Genomic DNA, 17,843 nt, shown 5'->3' with positions numbered 1-17,843 from the left:
TATGATTAAGAAGGTACACACACACACACACACACACACACACACACACACACACACACATATATATATATATATATATATATATATATATATATATATATGGTGGGTTCCAAGCAGTTTTTGCTATTGAGATGACTGTGAAAAATGGCCCTATATTAACCATATATATTGTCTATGGAAATTGAATTGAATTTTCTTATTTTGCTGGAATGGTGAGCTAGAATGAGTGAACGCTTGTCTTAGAGCGGTTTGCGTAGACTTGCCCTGTACTCCTCTAGAGTAAACTATTGCTTTAAGCAAGTATGTCGCCTCAACCAGAGCCTGCCACTAAGGAACTGCTAAAACGTAGAGTAACAAACTTTAAAGTGTTCCAACAACTAAAAGTGAGAAATCAGAATGAAATAGTGAAATGTTAAGATGCTACAGTTATTTCAATACACCTTTGAATTCCTTTGTCAAACTTTTTAGTTTGACCTTATAGTTCTGTTTGATTGTTAAGGTAATGTTTTAAATGCATTGCTGCATCACACTAAACTCTTCTGCTTAATGATTTCGTCTCGTGCTTATCCCCGGAGGTGGTAATTACTGCCTTGCGTGCAGACGTGATAACCTTCGTCGGCTTGGTGATCATTTGCATAATCATTAGAAAAATTAACGTGCACTTTTTCCCGTTTACACCACAGGCTGATATGCAAGCGGCTGCTTTGTCTTCTGGTAATTAATGAGCAGTGTAATGAGTTGTGTGTGCTCCAAATAAACGCCGCCTTTTATGGCTCTCTGTAGTTTCTGGATTTAAGGGACTTGCCTCTTTGCCCCCTATTCAATGCGACCTGACACCAATTCTGCTAAATAACACAAAGTCCCCAGAAACTGAGAACTGGTAAGCACTTTAACCCAAGAACCATGAAGAGAGATGCTCAAGGGCTGATTCACAGAAAGCAGAGAGTCATATCTAGAAACTGCAGCCTGTGCAGCAATCATTTTAAGAAAAGAATGAGGGAAAACTTGACAGAATGTAAATTAGCAAAGTGGAATCAAACCTCAAAGCAGCGTCAGTTCACATTTTCATTGTTATACAGATGACAATCCATGTCCGAGTGCTGGGCAATGTACTGCCCAATCCAGTCATTTAGTTTTCATTGAGCAGGTTGGATAAAGGGGGGTTCGTCATTCACAGTTGATGTTATTTCAGCCCCTCACTGCACTGTCAAACATCTGAGGTGACGCTCTAATCAGATATATTATAAGGTTACATACAAGTCAAAAGCCACTTCATTTTTTTAATCAAAGTGCAAACGTAAAAGGAGACAATGATTGTTCATGGATTTCTAATTATATTCACCTTGGCCTTTCCTTATATTGGCTTATGAAGGTTAGTCTCAAATCTCCTCTGAGGGAAGATGTGAAGATGGCTAATAATGGCTTGTAGTGATTCTCTTCCAATCTGACGTGTAAGAAAGGGCCCAACTTCCTGTGAAGAGCTCTTTCACCACAGAGCAATGTTACGTTCACAGGAGATGGATGGCCTCTCAGTACACTCTCTTAGCCAGCAGCCCCCGGGTCCCCTTCACAGTCCCTACACCCTACTGAGTTTACAACATTAATTATAGACTTGTTAATAGCTATCCAGAGAACATGCTCACATTAATATGCTTTGAATTTCACACCACCCACTCGTACACCAACACACCTATGCATACACAGACTGTTTGGTGAAAGGTTGGTTATCTGGCATCAGTGACTTTCATATGCATGCAGAGAGAAGAAAGGACCACAGTATCCTTATACTCTAAAACAGCATTCATATGCTTGAAATATATCAGTATATAATCTAATTAGACCAACTAAAGACCAACATTTTCTTGTTGGTGACTATATATTTTACATTTGATTTACCCGTTTAATGTATGTGTTTGCAAAATGGTCACTACAGACTTGTCTTCCGCTAACATTTGTGTGAACTCCTTTAAATTGTGTGCTCGAGACTAGTTATTTCTATATTTCTGACTCAATTTAAAGGGCACAAAAGCTCATAATTTCTCTCACAATATTTTAGCAAGCATGTCGTGTATCACTTATTTTTCTGATTGTTTCGAATCAGATCTAGCGATGCCTGTTTCCAGAGTGATTCACATTTTTGAGTTGGTTCATTTCTGTGAATTTAGTGAATGATTCAGGTTGATTCATTTGAACAGCTCACTCGAGTCTGTTGGAGAGATTTTCACTCCATGAAACAGTAACGTGGTTCTTAGAACACAGAGGGCAACAAGAATAAAAGTCTGCATCTTGTTTGCTACTTCAATTCCCAATGAATTTTAAAGGCTTTTTTATTTCAATTCAGTTCTGAATGACACACAACCCTGATATTTATGGCGTTTATCTAAACCTGTCAAGGGTATTTTTTATGTGTTACAGTCTCTGAGTTCTTTTAATTAAAGATACTCCAGCTCAATGTCCAGCTATAGCCACTCCAGAATAGGACAGTGTTTAAAAAGACATGTCACCTTGAGCTCTGCCAGAAAATTAAGCAGAGGAAGTGAAATGGGCCATTTCATCCAATCCTGGACATTGACAGACTGTGGAAAGTGCTTTTCTGCAAGTTTTTAGAAGTTTAACAGAGATGGCTGCACAGACCTGTAACATTTCATTTATGCTCTGTATTTATTCAGTTCTTCTGGATGTGTGTGCATTTCAGTGTAGACTCAAACCCTTAAAATCTGCTTCACTTTGGATGCTGGTGAAGTGTTGAGGTTAAAATATGGTATACAGCACACAGGGTTGGTCTTCCTGATGCAACCTGTAGGAACACACCATACTCAAGGACACAGTGAAGGGCCGTTCACACTGACAGCGATTTGCACTGACAATTCTGTCATCATTAATTACTGTCATGTTGTTTCAAACTTTCAAACGTTTATTTGAAAAATGTCATTTTTTTCCTATGTGATGAAAGTCAATGATGTCTAATGCTGCTTTGGACCCCACTGACATTCATTGTATGGACAAACAGTTGAAACATTCTTCAAAAATTTCTTCTTTATTGCAGAATAATGAGAGTCAGACAGGTTTGGAACAGCATGACGGTGAATAAATGATGACAGAATTTTCATTTTTGGATTAACTATCCCTTCAAAACACTGCACAAACACATACAAAACTCTATCCAAACAAAGCATCTCTATAAAGTCTGTGATTCACTTTATGATAGGTTATTCTCTTTCCTTTGGCTGGCCTAGTTTCTCTTATCTCTTAAGAAATAGATTGTGGGGTCAGGGATCAGATAAAGTAGAAGAGAGATCTTTTTCTTCTCTCTTTGTGGTGCATGGACAGTAAGATGAATGTGTGCAGGGCCCCCTCAGGGTAGGCATTAGAATAACCTCTTCGGTCTTGTGAGACAGTGTGTTCTCGTTGCATAAATTTCCTGTATAATCATCACTTACTATTGTAGTGATGTGCATAATAGAGTTAAGAGATAATGATAGGTTTTACAGGCTGTAGAGAGAAGTTGTCTTGGGATTTGTGCCCTTCAGTGTGAGATTGTCACATAAGTAGAACGTTTACTGTTCCACATTACTAGATGTGTTTGAAGACCAGAGTCAGGTTTTGCTTAAATTAGGCCCTCAGTAATAGGGCCAAACAGTGACCACACCCTTTTTAGAAGCATTTGGAGTGTTTTTTTCCATTTCCATATGGAATCCATCTTTAAAAAGAGTTGTAAACCATAAACTGAAATGACTCTTAGGTTAATCACAATATTACAAACTTTTATTTCAAACAAAAACTAGATAAAATTCAGTAGCCTATATATCCCAATTCACATAACTTGAATTCTTGCATACTCCTGAGTGCACACGTTTTATGCAGGTTATGTGCACTGGAAGATCTAACAGCTGGATTCGTCAGTTTGCAAAGTTTGTAGCATTAAATGTTTAGACTTGTTTAAAAATGTGTGTTTGCTGAATGAATAAAGTATTTTGTATTTAGGTGTTGGGTTCTTATAATAATCATCCAATGCTGATAATTAAAAAATGCCAAATATTGGCTGATATATCAGACTTAACAACAGATTGCCAGATATTGGTTGATCACTAAAATGTGTTTGTTTGTTTTTTTACTTGTAAAATAGTTGAATGTGGAGCCACCTTGATGTCATTCAATACTTATGAATAACTCTTTTATCCTAGTTTGTTTGCTGCAGTATTCTGATTGGCGGCACTTTCCCTTGAGGATTCATGCGTAGTTTAGTTTTTCAACTGGAATTTCCAGTGTAGCTATTGGAATGGTATTTTTCATAAATAAAGTTGCATTTTTTTATAAATAACTTTAAATATAAAAACTTATAAATAAAATGTTTTTTAGTTTTTACTTTTATTTATTTATTTATTTAAAACAGCTTCATGAAAGTATAAAAATGCAAAAAGGTTTGTGTCAGTGTTTAGGTTTTAGGGCACAGAAAGTATCATTAGCTCTGTACAAAAACAGTTCAATCCAAAATGATGAAAAATTTAGGGCAAATGATAAAAGTGTATATGTGTGTTTATGTGTTCTTGTTTTGTTAGTATTTGGTAGTAGACTAGAAGAGACGTTGAGCGGTGAGGCAGTAAATAGTTTGGTTTGTTGATTCACCAAGGGAATCCTGAAATATATTTGCTGTGGTCTTAACACACACACACACACACACACTCATACTCCCATATAATGATACCTTCTTTGTCTGCATCCCCAGGACATTAGATCTAAATTTCTGTTTATTTTACCTTATGCTCTGTTTACCTAGTTCTGTTTCCATCATTTTTGATACTCATTTACAGCTGAAGAGCAAAAATGAAATCATTGAAATGCTTGTTTATGCACTGAACATTAGGAAGGAACCAGTTTAAATATTTTGTATAATATTTGCCCTAGCTATGAGTATACTTGCATCAACCATGTTTGACATGTTGCCATTGGACCTCACATTATAGAAGAAATGAATGCAGTCAGTATGTTTTCATGCCTTTTAGCATGAGTCTTAGTGTTTTTATTACTCTGCTGTTTTGAACACACCCTGCATGTACTCCAGTGCCCCACCAGCTCAGCTCCCTTTCCCTGGGAAACTCTTATGCAGAAGTAATCATGTTTTGTGCCAAAGGCTAAACGCCTGAGAAATGTGGGGCATACTCCTGTGATCAACGACTGTCAATGGTAGCGTGAAGGGAGAGACTGACTGAGACAGGAGAAGATAGTGGAGGATGGAAACAAAGGATCAGTATTGTGTGTACATTTGCTTGGAATGAACGTAAGCAATAGCTGGCATGAAAAAAATCTTACTGTTAAGGGATGATGGGAACAGATAAAGAAAATGCGCTGTTTGAGCCTGGATCAATCGTGAAGTTGTGGGATTAAGGCTGATCTGCCTTCTAAATGTTATCTGGAGCTCAGGCACGGACTTGAACCCATCTTTAAGAGAGAATAATTCCTCTGGGTCTCTTCCAGCGCAGACAGAGTGAAGACAGAGCCAGGAATCTTACCAAGCAGACATGGAGGCTCTGCTAAAAACAAGAACTGTTTGTACAAAATACTTGATTCATCCAGCAGCATGTTTCTGATAGCATTTATAATTCCTTCTATTAATTAAGCATTATAATGAATTAAAACATTTCCATAGGATTCCCTACAGGTTGTGTTCTCCACCACATAATAGCACTGCCTTCTGTCTGTCTGTCTCTCTGTCTGTCTGTCTGTCTGTCTGTCTGTTTCTCTGTCTGTCTGTCTGTCTGTCTCTCTGTCTGTCTGTCTGTCTGTCTGTCTGTTTCTCTGTCTGTCTGTCTGTCTGTCTCTCTGTCTGTCTCTCTGTCTGTCTGTCATGATGCCACTGTTCTCCAAATGGTTTTCTTTGAGAATGTGGCTTCTGTCATATTGAGGGTACAGATATGGCTTGATGCTCTGGAGGTCTTAGCCTTCAGAGCTCACAGGTTTAATTAGGGAAACAATCTTTTTGTTTGTTTGTTTGTTTTTGCCTTGTACAGTTCACACACAAGTGCTCAACAAGCACACACACATTATCTTGGCAGTGTAAAGGAGGGCAGGCATAAGAGATATGAAGCAGATATGCTGTTTTTCCCCCTTGCTGACACTCTTTTGTCTTTGCAGGCTTTTATCTTTTGGACTCACCCACAAGACTGCCATTTGTCAAATAAATGCACGTAGTCCTATTGCAAAAATCTGTCTTAATTAGTATTTTTGTCTTGTTTTCAAATAACAATATGTAAACCTCCTCAAAACAAGACTATTTACATAAACCATAATTTGCATATGATATTAAGACTTGATTTATCAACATTGAATTAAGTTTATTCTTAACTCCACTGACAAATTATGTTTCAAGGATGTTTAGAAAATGAAAATAGCCATTAAGAAAATTATTATTTTTGCAGTTTAATTGTATATCTCTGTGTTTGATTTCTGCTGACTTTCTTTGATTTCATTAAATGTGGTTATTTTGATGCTTCAAACCTTCAGTAACACTAAAGTTTCCTGTCTTTTGTGGGTTTTATAAACTTTAACAGCTGTCTGCATATGGTCTTGCTGTGTGCTCGGCAGATGAAAGGGCCTCTAACTGTCTGATTTTGAAGATGTGTGCATATGGTGTTGATTTGTGCTGTGTTGGTGTATTTGATTGTTGCTAGTGTGACTTATGTTGTTACAGAAAAAACTAGTAGAAAAACAGCTTTTACCTGCTTTGCTAGAATACAGCACCCTTAAATACACAAGTTTCTCTAAAATACACAAGTGCCTCTTTAGGGCTCTGGGTCTAAATACAGCTCACCTTGAGTTAGTGTGGAGAAGTGAATGTAGAAATTTCTCCCTGTGAGCACACACTTCATAGAAAATCAATTTCATAGGTTAGGACACCATTACCGCTGGGTCCAAAAGGTATTTTTTAAAAACATTATAGCACAAGTGAATTCACTCAGTGGGGAGGAAAAAGATGCTTAGACATGCTATAGTCTGTATTTTTATTATGAACGTTTTTTGTTTTGCAGAGATATTTTTAGTGTTAACTATAAACACAGCCTTATATGCTTCCAGCATTGTTGCCATCTGCAATTTTAGCCTCAATATGACTCTTTATGCAAGACATGATGTCTCTGCCTAATTATAGATAGGAGTCCTTCCAAAAATATCTGTTTCTCTTCTGTTTGGCTCTCTGCCTCTTTTCCCCTCTTTTTTCTTCCTCCATTATTCTTCCAGTACTTAGTTTTGTTTATTGTTACTTCCTCTGTGTTTCCTAGGCAGTGCAGACTGGAGCTGATGTTTATCCCATGGATTTACTGGACAGCACATATCTGTGACAACATCATTTCCCACAAATCCCAGGAGACTCTTCCTTCTATGTGGATTAAAGTCTATAGCAGGGAAACTGGGATTTTTCCCATGTTCTGTAGGAAATTAGACTTTGGCATCTGTCTTTTCTCTCTACATTGACGAAAAGCCAAGGAAAGTGTACTAAAAGCTGACCGACAGGATTAATTTAACTTACAAAACTTAAAAAAAAAAAACCAAAGAAGAGCCTGATGGTGTCATATGATATGGACTAATTGTACTCAGTGAGAGCGCCTAGCGGCAGCACTTTGGCTCCTGATGAAACTGATGTTTTTCTGCATAATTTGTAGTCAGTCTGGAGCCGTTAGCCCTCCTGCACTGTGTGTTGTAGCATGTGGCTTGGGCTCAACATCCACAGCATCTTAATTACACAGCAGAACCAATTTAGACCACAGAGAAAGCATCTGTACATCTGGAGATATGCTGCCATGTAGAGGGATGCTCGACGCTGGAGACATCTGATCTACTTTCCTCACGTTTTTGGTTCTCTTTATCTATGCGATTACCCAAAATAAGCCCAAGAGATCCTCACACATGCACTTAGTAAGTTTTTGAGTATAACGTCTGTAATCTTTCTAGTGCTTCTCTTTCTCTCCACATAATGAAGCCTTTAATTAATGATGCACAGGTTAAAATTCGCCTGGTTCAGTGACTATCCAGGGCCGTTGGTCCCTGCAGACACAGTGACCTTTGGAGAGGGCCAGACTACTGCTCTTTGGCCAAGCATTTTCACACACACACACATACACATGCACGTACGTCCACCCTTGAGCCCCTGGCAGTAAATAGTGAATGGTAAATGTCAGCGCTCTGGCCATTGAATTATACAGTTTATTTGAATAAGTGTTAGAGCACCACAGTCTCACCAACAGCTTGCCTCTGTCCACACATCAGCCTTCAGCGAGCAGGGAATTTTCTCTTTGATTAGCAGGATTATATTGTCTTTTATCTTGGACTTGCTCTGTTACTGTCTCTCTTTTCCTGTTCCTTGCAGCGGCAGCCATGAGGGTCGCAACGACACATTTGGCAGGACTACAGAGCAGCGTTCCATGTGGATAAATTAGTTTATTTTGTGTCGGGGTTACACATTCTTGCCATATTTGTTTTTACAATTGCACAGCTCGTGGAAGACAGCAGGAAAGACTTAAAAGGGCCTGATGCACCTTTTAAGAACAGCAACAAAAATTCATAAATCATCAAGAGAGAGTGAGGGCTAGTTCTTCACAGACAGTGCTGAAGGAAACGCTCAACTCCCCCCACCTGCTGCCTCTCCTGCTCTCTAGCCTGATGGTTTGTTGATGCATTTGCCTTGATTTCTGCGTTCCTCAGCCCTGCCCCTCCGTGCCCATATAATGCTCTGTTGCTGGCGTGCCGTCCTGGAGCCATGCCCATCCCTGAGATGGCTTTGAGCCCGGTGAAGTCTCTGTACTGGGAGGTGTTCCCCTCCATGGCCACGCAGCGGGTGTACTGCATGCCCGTGCTCTGGGCCGGGCGCCTCTATGTGCTGGGGGGCTGCAGTGAGAACGGCCTCCCTATGGACTCTGCCGAGGTGCTGGATCTGGAGAGCCAGCGCTGGTGCGAACTGCCCCCTCTCCCCACCGCTCGGGCCGGGGCATCCGCCGTGGCCGTTGGAGACCATCTGATGGTCATGGGAGGCATGGACGCGCAGCAGAGCCCGCTGGCCTCAGTGGAAGTGTATCACCCTGACGAAGGCAAGTGGGAGAGGAAGACGGGACTGGGCCAGGCCTCTATGGGCATCACCATTCTGGAGAACGGTAAGAACAGTGTTTCCTCCTCATTTTGACTAATTCTTCGTTGAAAAGACTGTGCTGGTCTACCCTCCACTTAAAGAAAGTATAAAAACTATATTTTGTAAGATATTAAAAGACATGTTTTCAGAGAATATGCCCTTAAGTTCTTAACTTATTGTCAAATTAGGCATGGACCTCACTAAATATTGTTTGATTATGCCTATTTTGACAATGGGGTCAAAAAAAAAATCTTAATTAATTGCATATTCTATGAAAATTAGTCTTATTTTCTTGCAATTTTGTTTCTGGGGTTAATGAAAAGTAAGAGTGTCCGTGAAAAAAGAAAAGTGTTTGTTAGTTTCTACACCATTTCCACAGTTTAATGACCAGTAAAAACCATGCTTTTCTTATAGCTTGAATGCATGTGATTGTACACATATCAATGAGAATGTTTTTTCTATATATTTTTCAAAAAAAAAAAAAAAGTATGGTTACCAGAATTTTTCAAGTCGCACAACTATCTGAGCTAACCTCAAAATTTACATTTCTATTTTTAATTAATATCTTAATATTGACCTTGACACACAGTCATGAGGGTCTTCAGGGGACCTTTCAGTGATGTCATTTCCTGTTTTATCATTTCTGAATATTAGTTACACCATTTGATAATTTGACAGATTTTCAAAGAAGGTTTTCAAATATTAATACTGAAGCAGTTTTTTTTTTTTTCTTTTAATAAATAAATTCCCAGTGGAAAAATAAAAGTAAAAGAGTATTACAAAATATTTTTCAAGAATTTCATTCTTTTAATAAGGCTTTTTTAAATAATGGTTTCGGAACAGTTATATTATTACCCTGACATTTTTGACTTTGTCCTCCCCAAAATTAATTTTTGTAAAACAAGACAATGCTTCGCACATTACATCACATCTTGTCACTACAAGTGTACGAATTTCTATACCATTGTCAGACTACACTGTCATTGTTTGGTTCTCAAACCTCAGGAAGCAGCAGTGCGTAGAAAGACATCAGACTGTAATTTGGGAAAACAAAGTTTGGTTCTTCTCTTGTCTATCAGAGCATGATTAGTCATATAATTTTGGCTGCTGTTATCTCTGCTACAATCACTGTGGTTGTAATGAATGTCTCTCGTAGAGTGCTCCGGATATACCAGCTCCAAATCAAGGCATCAGTCATGCCATACTGTGACACAAAGAATTACACTGCAGAGAAAAGTCTCTCACACACTCTCCCTCCTCTTTAGCTTGTGTAGGTGTGTGTTCAGGTGACAGTTTATCCAGATTGAGACCCTGAGGAAGAGTGTTTATTCACAGGGATTCGCTTCTGCTAAGCCGCATTCCACCAGCTGAGCCGCATTCAGGTCTGGAATGTGGATCCATTTTAAAGCTATCAGCAGGCCGGCTAAAACAAGACCTGTATTTGTATTCATGTGCAAGATAAGCCTGTGGTTCTTTAATGAATACTTTGGTCACGTCCACAGAATTATTAATGATCTGTCTGCTCATATACCTAGAGCAGCCGATCGTTTGAAATTAGCATGCGAGTTGTGGTCTAGGCGTTTGTCATAAAATAATAATATTGAGGATGTGAGGGACACATCTTAAAGTGGCCATATCATAAATTATAAGTTCTATAATTTTATTATTTTTTTAGGTCTAGTTATAAGGTTAGTAGAGGTTTCCTGCACTAGACTAGCCAAAACACTAGAGGGTTTATTTTTGCATGAGCATTTTTCCAATCTTGATATTTGATATTTTTTACTCCCACAATCTTGCCTTTTTACAAAATTAATTATAATAATAGTAATAATAATAATAATGAATAATCAGTTATTATTACTTTTATTGTTAATCATTAATCGACATCACATCATAATAATAATTCAAATAAAGATGATAATTTACTTGCTCTTGTGTCGTTCCAAACCTATAAGACTATTTCTTCCGTGGAACTGGAAAAAAAAAAGAAATTCCATGCAATTTCAAAAAATGAGACCTGGAGCTTTCAAAAGGGCAGAAAAGCACCTTAAAAGTATCATTTATATGAGTAAATAATGACAGGTGTTAACTTTTGGGTGAACTACTCCTTTAAAGCAGTCTTTTGCTACTGTACCTTTAAGACCTCTGTTATGATTGACTTACCTCTTTGCATGTAAAAAGAGTAACACCGTTTAGACGTGGTAGGTTTGCTGTCAGGTCCAGATATGAATTTGTAGCCACTTTTATGTGTGAAAAACATGAGCACACTGGGGAAGGAGCTGCAGGATTGTGTACCGTGTGTTTATCCATGTGCATTAGTGTGTTAATAATTATGCCTCTGTTGTTCAGTCTCCATAAAGTTAGAGTCTCTTGTGTTCCTTTTCAGGGTGCACAAATCATACAAGAATAAAAATACCAGCATGATCCATGCCTTGCCTTATTAAAACAAGCGCATGCTAATTGCCATATGCCACCACCATGTGGCCTGATAATTAAACTTGAAAGATGTTATTATACAGCTTTCTGGAGTAGTGTTTCTTATTGGTCAAATATTTTTCTATAATGAATGTATAACCTCACTGTGCTATACTTTCAGGTATCTCGTATCACTTCAACATTTTTTTCTACATAATAATCAAATAATTTCGGATAATTCAAGTGCATTAATTTATTTACTTGGCAAGTGTAGCAAATTAGCTCAAAAGGGAAATGTATATAAACGTTTACGACTCTTTGTCTTTGAACATGTATTTTGCATATGTAACTGGATTGGGTGTTGATACAAAAACTAATAAAGATTCCTAGAACACTAATATGTTGCATGGGTATTAACATATAATATACACTCTCTTTTAGGTCATCAAAATACAAATTTGTATATACCAAACATATACGGGAATACAGGAGGTAATCCATCATGTCCTTTTGTGTCAAAAAAAGCATTAAGGTCCTAAAACAGGCCGTATGAAGCCATAATTCTGTCCCAAGCTTTGGTATCAAAGACCTCTGTTTTCACCTCTCTCTCTCTCTCTCTCTCTCTGTCTGTGAGCAAGACTTGTTCTCTTTGATATCCTTCACGTCATCTTAGGGACAAATTGCTTTGAGGACCCACTCTGCATTTGTATGGCTTTGAAATCCCATTTACCTTTGCACCCCTTTGGCTTATCAGAACTATTCTGTATCCAAATATCAATCAGGGTCTGAGCCAAACCACCTGGATTTTGTAAATAACACATCCCATACTGAAATTGATCTCAATCATAAGAAAGAAAATAGATTTTTTTTTTTTTTTTTTTTTTAGCTGATGCTGTTTGTGATAATGGCAATAATAGAGACTCAAGCTAGAGAAGTGCAGCTGTGACCGGTTATGGTGTGCGCTGTTGTCTAGCATGCAGTTTGAGTGTGTGTTGCAGTGTAAGGATGTGTCATGCTGAGCTGTTTGTCACTGGGATGGCATTTGGAGTGGATGGCTATTTAGGCAGACAAGGTCTTTTTTGATTTTAGACTTATAACTCTATATAGATTTTAGACTTATAACTCTAAGGGAACAGAGTGTCTCACCATCACCCTGAAGGAAACCGCTGTCAGCTTGGGTTGTCAACCATACCATATAACACAGAATCATCCTGTGTTAAATCCAATGTGGGATGCAGTTTGTCTCATGTTTTAGTGTTTAACTCCTGAAATACAGCTGATAACACTTTGGTGCGTATTCACTTTCAGTAAGTTTCTTGTACATTGGTGCACATTTTTTTCACTGGATTTTTTGCTGTGTTAAAAATTTGTAATAATTGATTTGATGAATTTATTTGGTTTCATGAAAGTGAGCATGGTTGTCTGTCACAGGACAGATTACAATCAAAGACAGATGCCTCATTTTTTACAACATATTACTAGCTAAATTGATAAATTGATATGTGGGACACTTTTATATAACATTAAAAATTAGAAATGTACTGATTTCTGTCTGATACAGAAAATCTGATAATTATTTTCATGTTAAGGCTGATATTGATTTATATATATATATATATATATATATTGATACAGAAAATCTTATATATATTATATATATATATATATAAGATTTGACCAAAGAAAAACTTATTTTTTTTTTTTTTTTGCATTATAGAAATTAAATACTGAAAATTAAAGTAAATTTAGGCATCACAACATAAGTGTTTTATTTTTCATTTATACAAAATATTTTAATGTCACCCATTTATGAATTATTGGCTATAATCTGTCAATAATTATTGGCTTTATCGGTATCAGCCTGAATTTTACTATTAGTGCATCCATAAAGAGTAAAGCCAACAGACAACTGTTTATAGTTAATCTGTAAATAAAGTTTATAAATAAACTGATGTTTATAAAATACAATCTAAGTGATCACATTACAATGCGCTTTAGCATTATTTCAATGGAGATGGATCTTTAAATGTACTGCTTTTGTTTCAAGTGTGGTCAGTTGTTACCTGCCACTAATGGTGCCACTAAAGCTCAAAAAGCATGTATGACATAAGTATAAAGGTCTTCATAAGCTGTCGCCACTGTCTTCATTGTTTTCTTGTGTGTAAGTTGGCAACCCTCTGAACAGCACACATATGGGCCTGTGACAATGAACTCTCTCTCTCTCTCTCTCTCTCTCTCTCTCTCTCTCTCTGACCGCTGTTATCTGTATCTCATTCTCTCCCATCCCTCTCACTTCCCTACCCTCGTTTGTTCAAGAGAGCATTCTTGTTGCCAGGCAACAGGTGTGTAAATCTATGTGTGTGTGTTTGACCCAGAGACATTTTTAGAACGGAACAGGCTGAGTTGCAATGCCAATCCATGATTCACTCAATGCTCTGCTACTCGCCTCTTTGTCTCTTCACAAGAGAGGCAGAGAGAAGTGCTTATTGCCCTTCTGGCCCCTTAATACCCATAATGCCCTCTGTGTTCATCAGATACACCACAGTAAGAGACTCTTCCAAACCGCTTGCTCTGATGATCCAAACCATTTATTCCCTTTGTCCTCTAGACACACTGGATCTACGGATATCTCTGTAGATTTCACACCAACTTTCTTTTTTAAAAAGTACATGTGTTTAGGGGCAGTTTGTTCTTCTGTTACAGAAGCATCTTAAAAGAATCTTTTGGTTTGTACAGAAGCCCCTGGAGATGATTTTAAAGTATGTCGGTGAAAGTCTCTGCTATAATCCTGTTGAACCCATTCGGTCCATTTTTCCTGAAAGTATGTGATTCAGGCTAAGTGAGCTTTCCCTCTGTAAATTATGCAAGAATGCAGTGAGAGTGCTGCCTCTTTAAAAGATAACTGTACAAGTAAGAATTGAGGTCAGCTCATACATCTCATTACTGAGTGCTAAAAAAATCTGTAAAAAAAAATATATTTTGTTGCGCTCTAAGATTGTGTGAATGCTAAACAAAAGCATGTGAACGATGCAGAAAATTTGCTGATATGGTGTTGGGGAAGCTGTAGCTTGTCAAGCTTCAAGCTATTAATAGTTTCAGCGAATTAAATTACGCATGAATTATGAATAAATAATATTGATGTCTGTACTTTAAACACAAATAAATGCTGAGCTGTTTGCATTTGTACTATGCTTTTGAAAATATACTTGAATGAGCATTTGCATTTTTAATAACTTTCAAGATTGTTCCTTGTTGTTGATTGACGTATAATTAGTTCATTATAGTTGGTTAACACAGATATGGATGGATGGATGCTGTTTGTGTCAGTGAAAACATCTCAAATAAAACCTGGTCCACCTCTCCATAAATCTAAAAACTCTTATGAAATAAATTCTTGTTGCACATACAGTAAACATCTTTCATTGATTGAAAGCATATATGCGGTGGAAGCCAAGCAGAAAAGACAGCATCAACTCGCTGAAGTGTTTGAAGTGCTGATCTTGAGATAATGTTACATGGTGTCATGAATAGTTATGAGACCACGCCTTCTCATTGAATAAAGATCTGCAGTCTCATGAATATTCATGAGACACTATAGTGCATTCTCTGATGTTGATTTCAGATGGAAATAGCTCAGAAATGTCTAAATTAGATTTTTTTTCTAACAGTTAAATATGTCAGATGCAAATATTGTCTGTACAACATATCCATTACTTTTTAAGGGTGCTAAATCTTTTTACAAATAGATTTAATAGATTTTAAAATCTGATTTATAATCAGCTGTATTTTTCTATTATAAAAACTATGGAATTACTTTTGTGCCAATAAAAATGGATGTAACATTTCAAGAAACTTATGAAAATATAAATTGAAACTGAAAAAAAAAATTGCAAGCAAAATCTTTGCACTGCATCCACTGCATGTTTTGCTAACTGTTTTCTCTTCTTTCTTTTGCTGATCTGTACTTACAAATGTGCTTCCAGAGTTTTCATTTCTGCTTCTGATGTTTTTCGTTCAGCATTCTAGCACAATTATAGCTTGATCAGTCACACGAAAGTAACCAGAATAAATATTGACAGTGTGAACAGGCGATATTTCATATCATGAACAGAGACATGGTCTGTGGTCAAGTTGTGTCTCTCCTCTTCTTCCAAAACCTCTGCATTGCAAATCAAACAGCAATTGACAAATTCAGGTTCAAATAGCTTTATTGGCATGGTAAAAAGGCTTTACAAAAGTTGACAGTGCTCTGGGCAGCGAATCAGGCAGTGATTGAAAGCATTCTTGTAAAATGGCATTGGTCATTGTCAGATACAGTACATCTAGTACAGTACTCTGTGTACTGGGGGATAATGACACTCAGTAGCCAATGAGAAAACATCACTGCTAGCCACACCCCAATGAGAGATTTGTGCCAGAATGGTAAACAAAATCTCAGAGAACATGAACGAAAACTTCAGAAGTGTAAATGAAATCTCTGGAAGTGCATTTGTAAGTACAGATCAGTGAAAGAAAGAAAAGAAAACAGTTAGCAAAGCATGCAGTGGATTAAAAACAAAGTCAAAGATTCTGCCTGTGATTCTTTTTTTCAGTTTCAAAGACATTTTATTCAGTTTCAATTTAGATTTTCCATTAGTTTCTTGAAACATAATTTTTTATTGGCACAAAAATAATTTCATAAAAAACTGTGTTGATTTAAAAAAAAAAAACGTTTTCTATTATAAGACCTAAAATGCCACGCTGGTACTCAAATGGCTGAACTGTTGTTTTGAATTAGTTCATTTGCATAAACTATCCAAACAAATCAGTTCACCTAAATGAATAAAAATGTGACACATTTTAGCAGAACATAGTTGATGTTCGCATTAGCATATTCAGTTATTCAGTTGTAAGGTTAAGATAATTTAGTAGCTTTGCTATATTTAAAGCTGCAGTTCATAACGGAATCAATATTTTCGCAAGTACCTAACCAGCCAGTGTTCAAAACTATCTCCTTACTTTAGCCTGATTCACAATGGTTAGCTTATAATAATGTTTATAATTTGAATGGTATGGGTAGGTTTTTGTGGGAAATTTGAGCATGCTGCCGCGTCATTACGTCACGTCTGTAAACATAAAGTTGTTGTTCCGGCTAGTATTATATCATGTGAGGATCCTGCAGGTGGCCGATCGTTTATAGCCTTTTCTCACAGCAGCCAGAATAACTAAATGTACCATTTTGATGGCGGATTGTAATCCAGAAAGAATTATGTGTTTATGAAACACATGTGAATGAAATTAAATTATATATTACAGTTTTAAATGTGCTTCTGATTAAAGATAGCCTGGGGTTACAAAGATTTGTATTTTAAAGAAAACCAGTTTGAAGGGAGCATAGTTTGCTTTCTGGGTTAAAATAATTTCTTAATATGAAATTTGAATGGTATGACAATTAGATATTAGACTGTACAGAAACACTATAGGCTACTCATAGTCACACAATGCTGATGTTGTTAACATTAATCATTTGAGAAGTATAACAGTAATAATCAGTAAAAGTAAAACAGTAATATGACAGTAATAATCATTTTCACTGTTTGATGTGATATGAGCTAACCGATCTTTAGATTTAATCACCATTGGTAGCAAGATTTATGGTAATGCTTTTTTCCTCAGTTGGTCAAAACAAAAGTGCCAGACTTGTTACTTACTTGTTCAGATGACAGTATACAGTGAAAATTCTTATTTGGGTCATATTTCAAGACGTAGGCTAGAATCTGTGATTGCAAAGTACAGTAAATATTTTGGGTCATATTTCAAGACGTAGTATTGAATGTTTGGTTGCAAAAACATTAGATTCATCCGCGCTGGAGCACAACCCACACAAGGGAGATAATTCCACAAACAGCTGCAATTGCAGGTTTTCAAACAGAGATGGCGACAAAGAGGCAAAACTTACGGACTGCAGCTTTAATTAGTCCCCAAAACTGCTAACAATTTCTCAGAATTTTGTTTTATATATAATTAACATATAAAATTAATTAATTACATTTATTTAATTAAAATTTATTAATTTATTAATTAATTTTTTCATCAAAACCTAATGAAAAATCAACAGGCTTGCTTTTGAGTTTTGGATAGTTAAAAATGAACAAAGTTTTGTTTAACATAAATCAGTGGCATTGTTTTTGTTCAAAGTTTCAGTGCAGATAATGTCTTTTTGGAATGATATTATGCAAAGGCAAGATGTGCATTGCATCTGATGCGGCCTTGTTAGCACATGTCTTAATGCAGCCCATGTTGTGTGTAGGTGTGCAAGCTGCTGATAGAATGT

The 17,843-nt window shown here is 36.9% G+C and overlaps 1 protein-coding gene across 3 annotated transcripts in view; it reads left to right on the top strand.

Annotated features, from left to right (window-relative positions):
- LOC109073249 (kelch domain-containing protein 8B-like) overlaps nucleotides 1–17,843 on the top strand; it is a 90,788-nt gene that overhangs the window by 2,533 nt on the left and 70,412 nt on the right. For 2 of the 3 annotated variants that reach the window (XR_006153303.1, XM_042712980.1), the window contains exons 2-3: nucleotides 7,275–7,908; nucleotides 8,360–9,140. Coding sequence is in view for 2 of the 3 variants with exons in the window: in XM_042712980.1 (XP_042568914.1) it covers nucleotides 8,750–9,140 (391 nt within the window). In the remaining variant the exon portion in view is untranslated. The remainder of the gene's footprint in view (nucleotides 1–7,274; nucleotides 7,909–8,359; nucleotides 9,141–17,843) is intronic. The other variant, XM_042712981.1, reaches the window with a different exon arrangement.

Source organism: Cyprinus carpio, chromosome A23 (assembly GCF_018340385.1).
Source record: "Cyprinus carpio isolate SPL01 chromosome A23, ASM1834038v1, whole genome shotgun sequence".
Lineage (NCBI taxonomy): Eukaryota > Metazoa > Chordata > Actinopteri > Cypriniformes > Cyprinidae > Cyprinus > Cyprinus carpio.
This window is presented reverse-complemented; position numbering and strand designations above follow the sequence as displayed.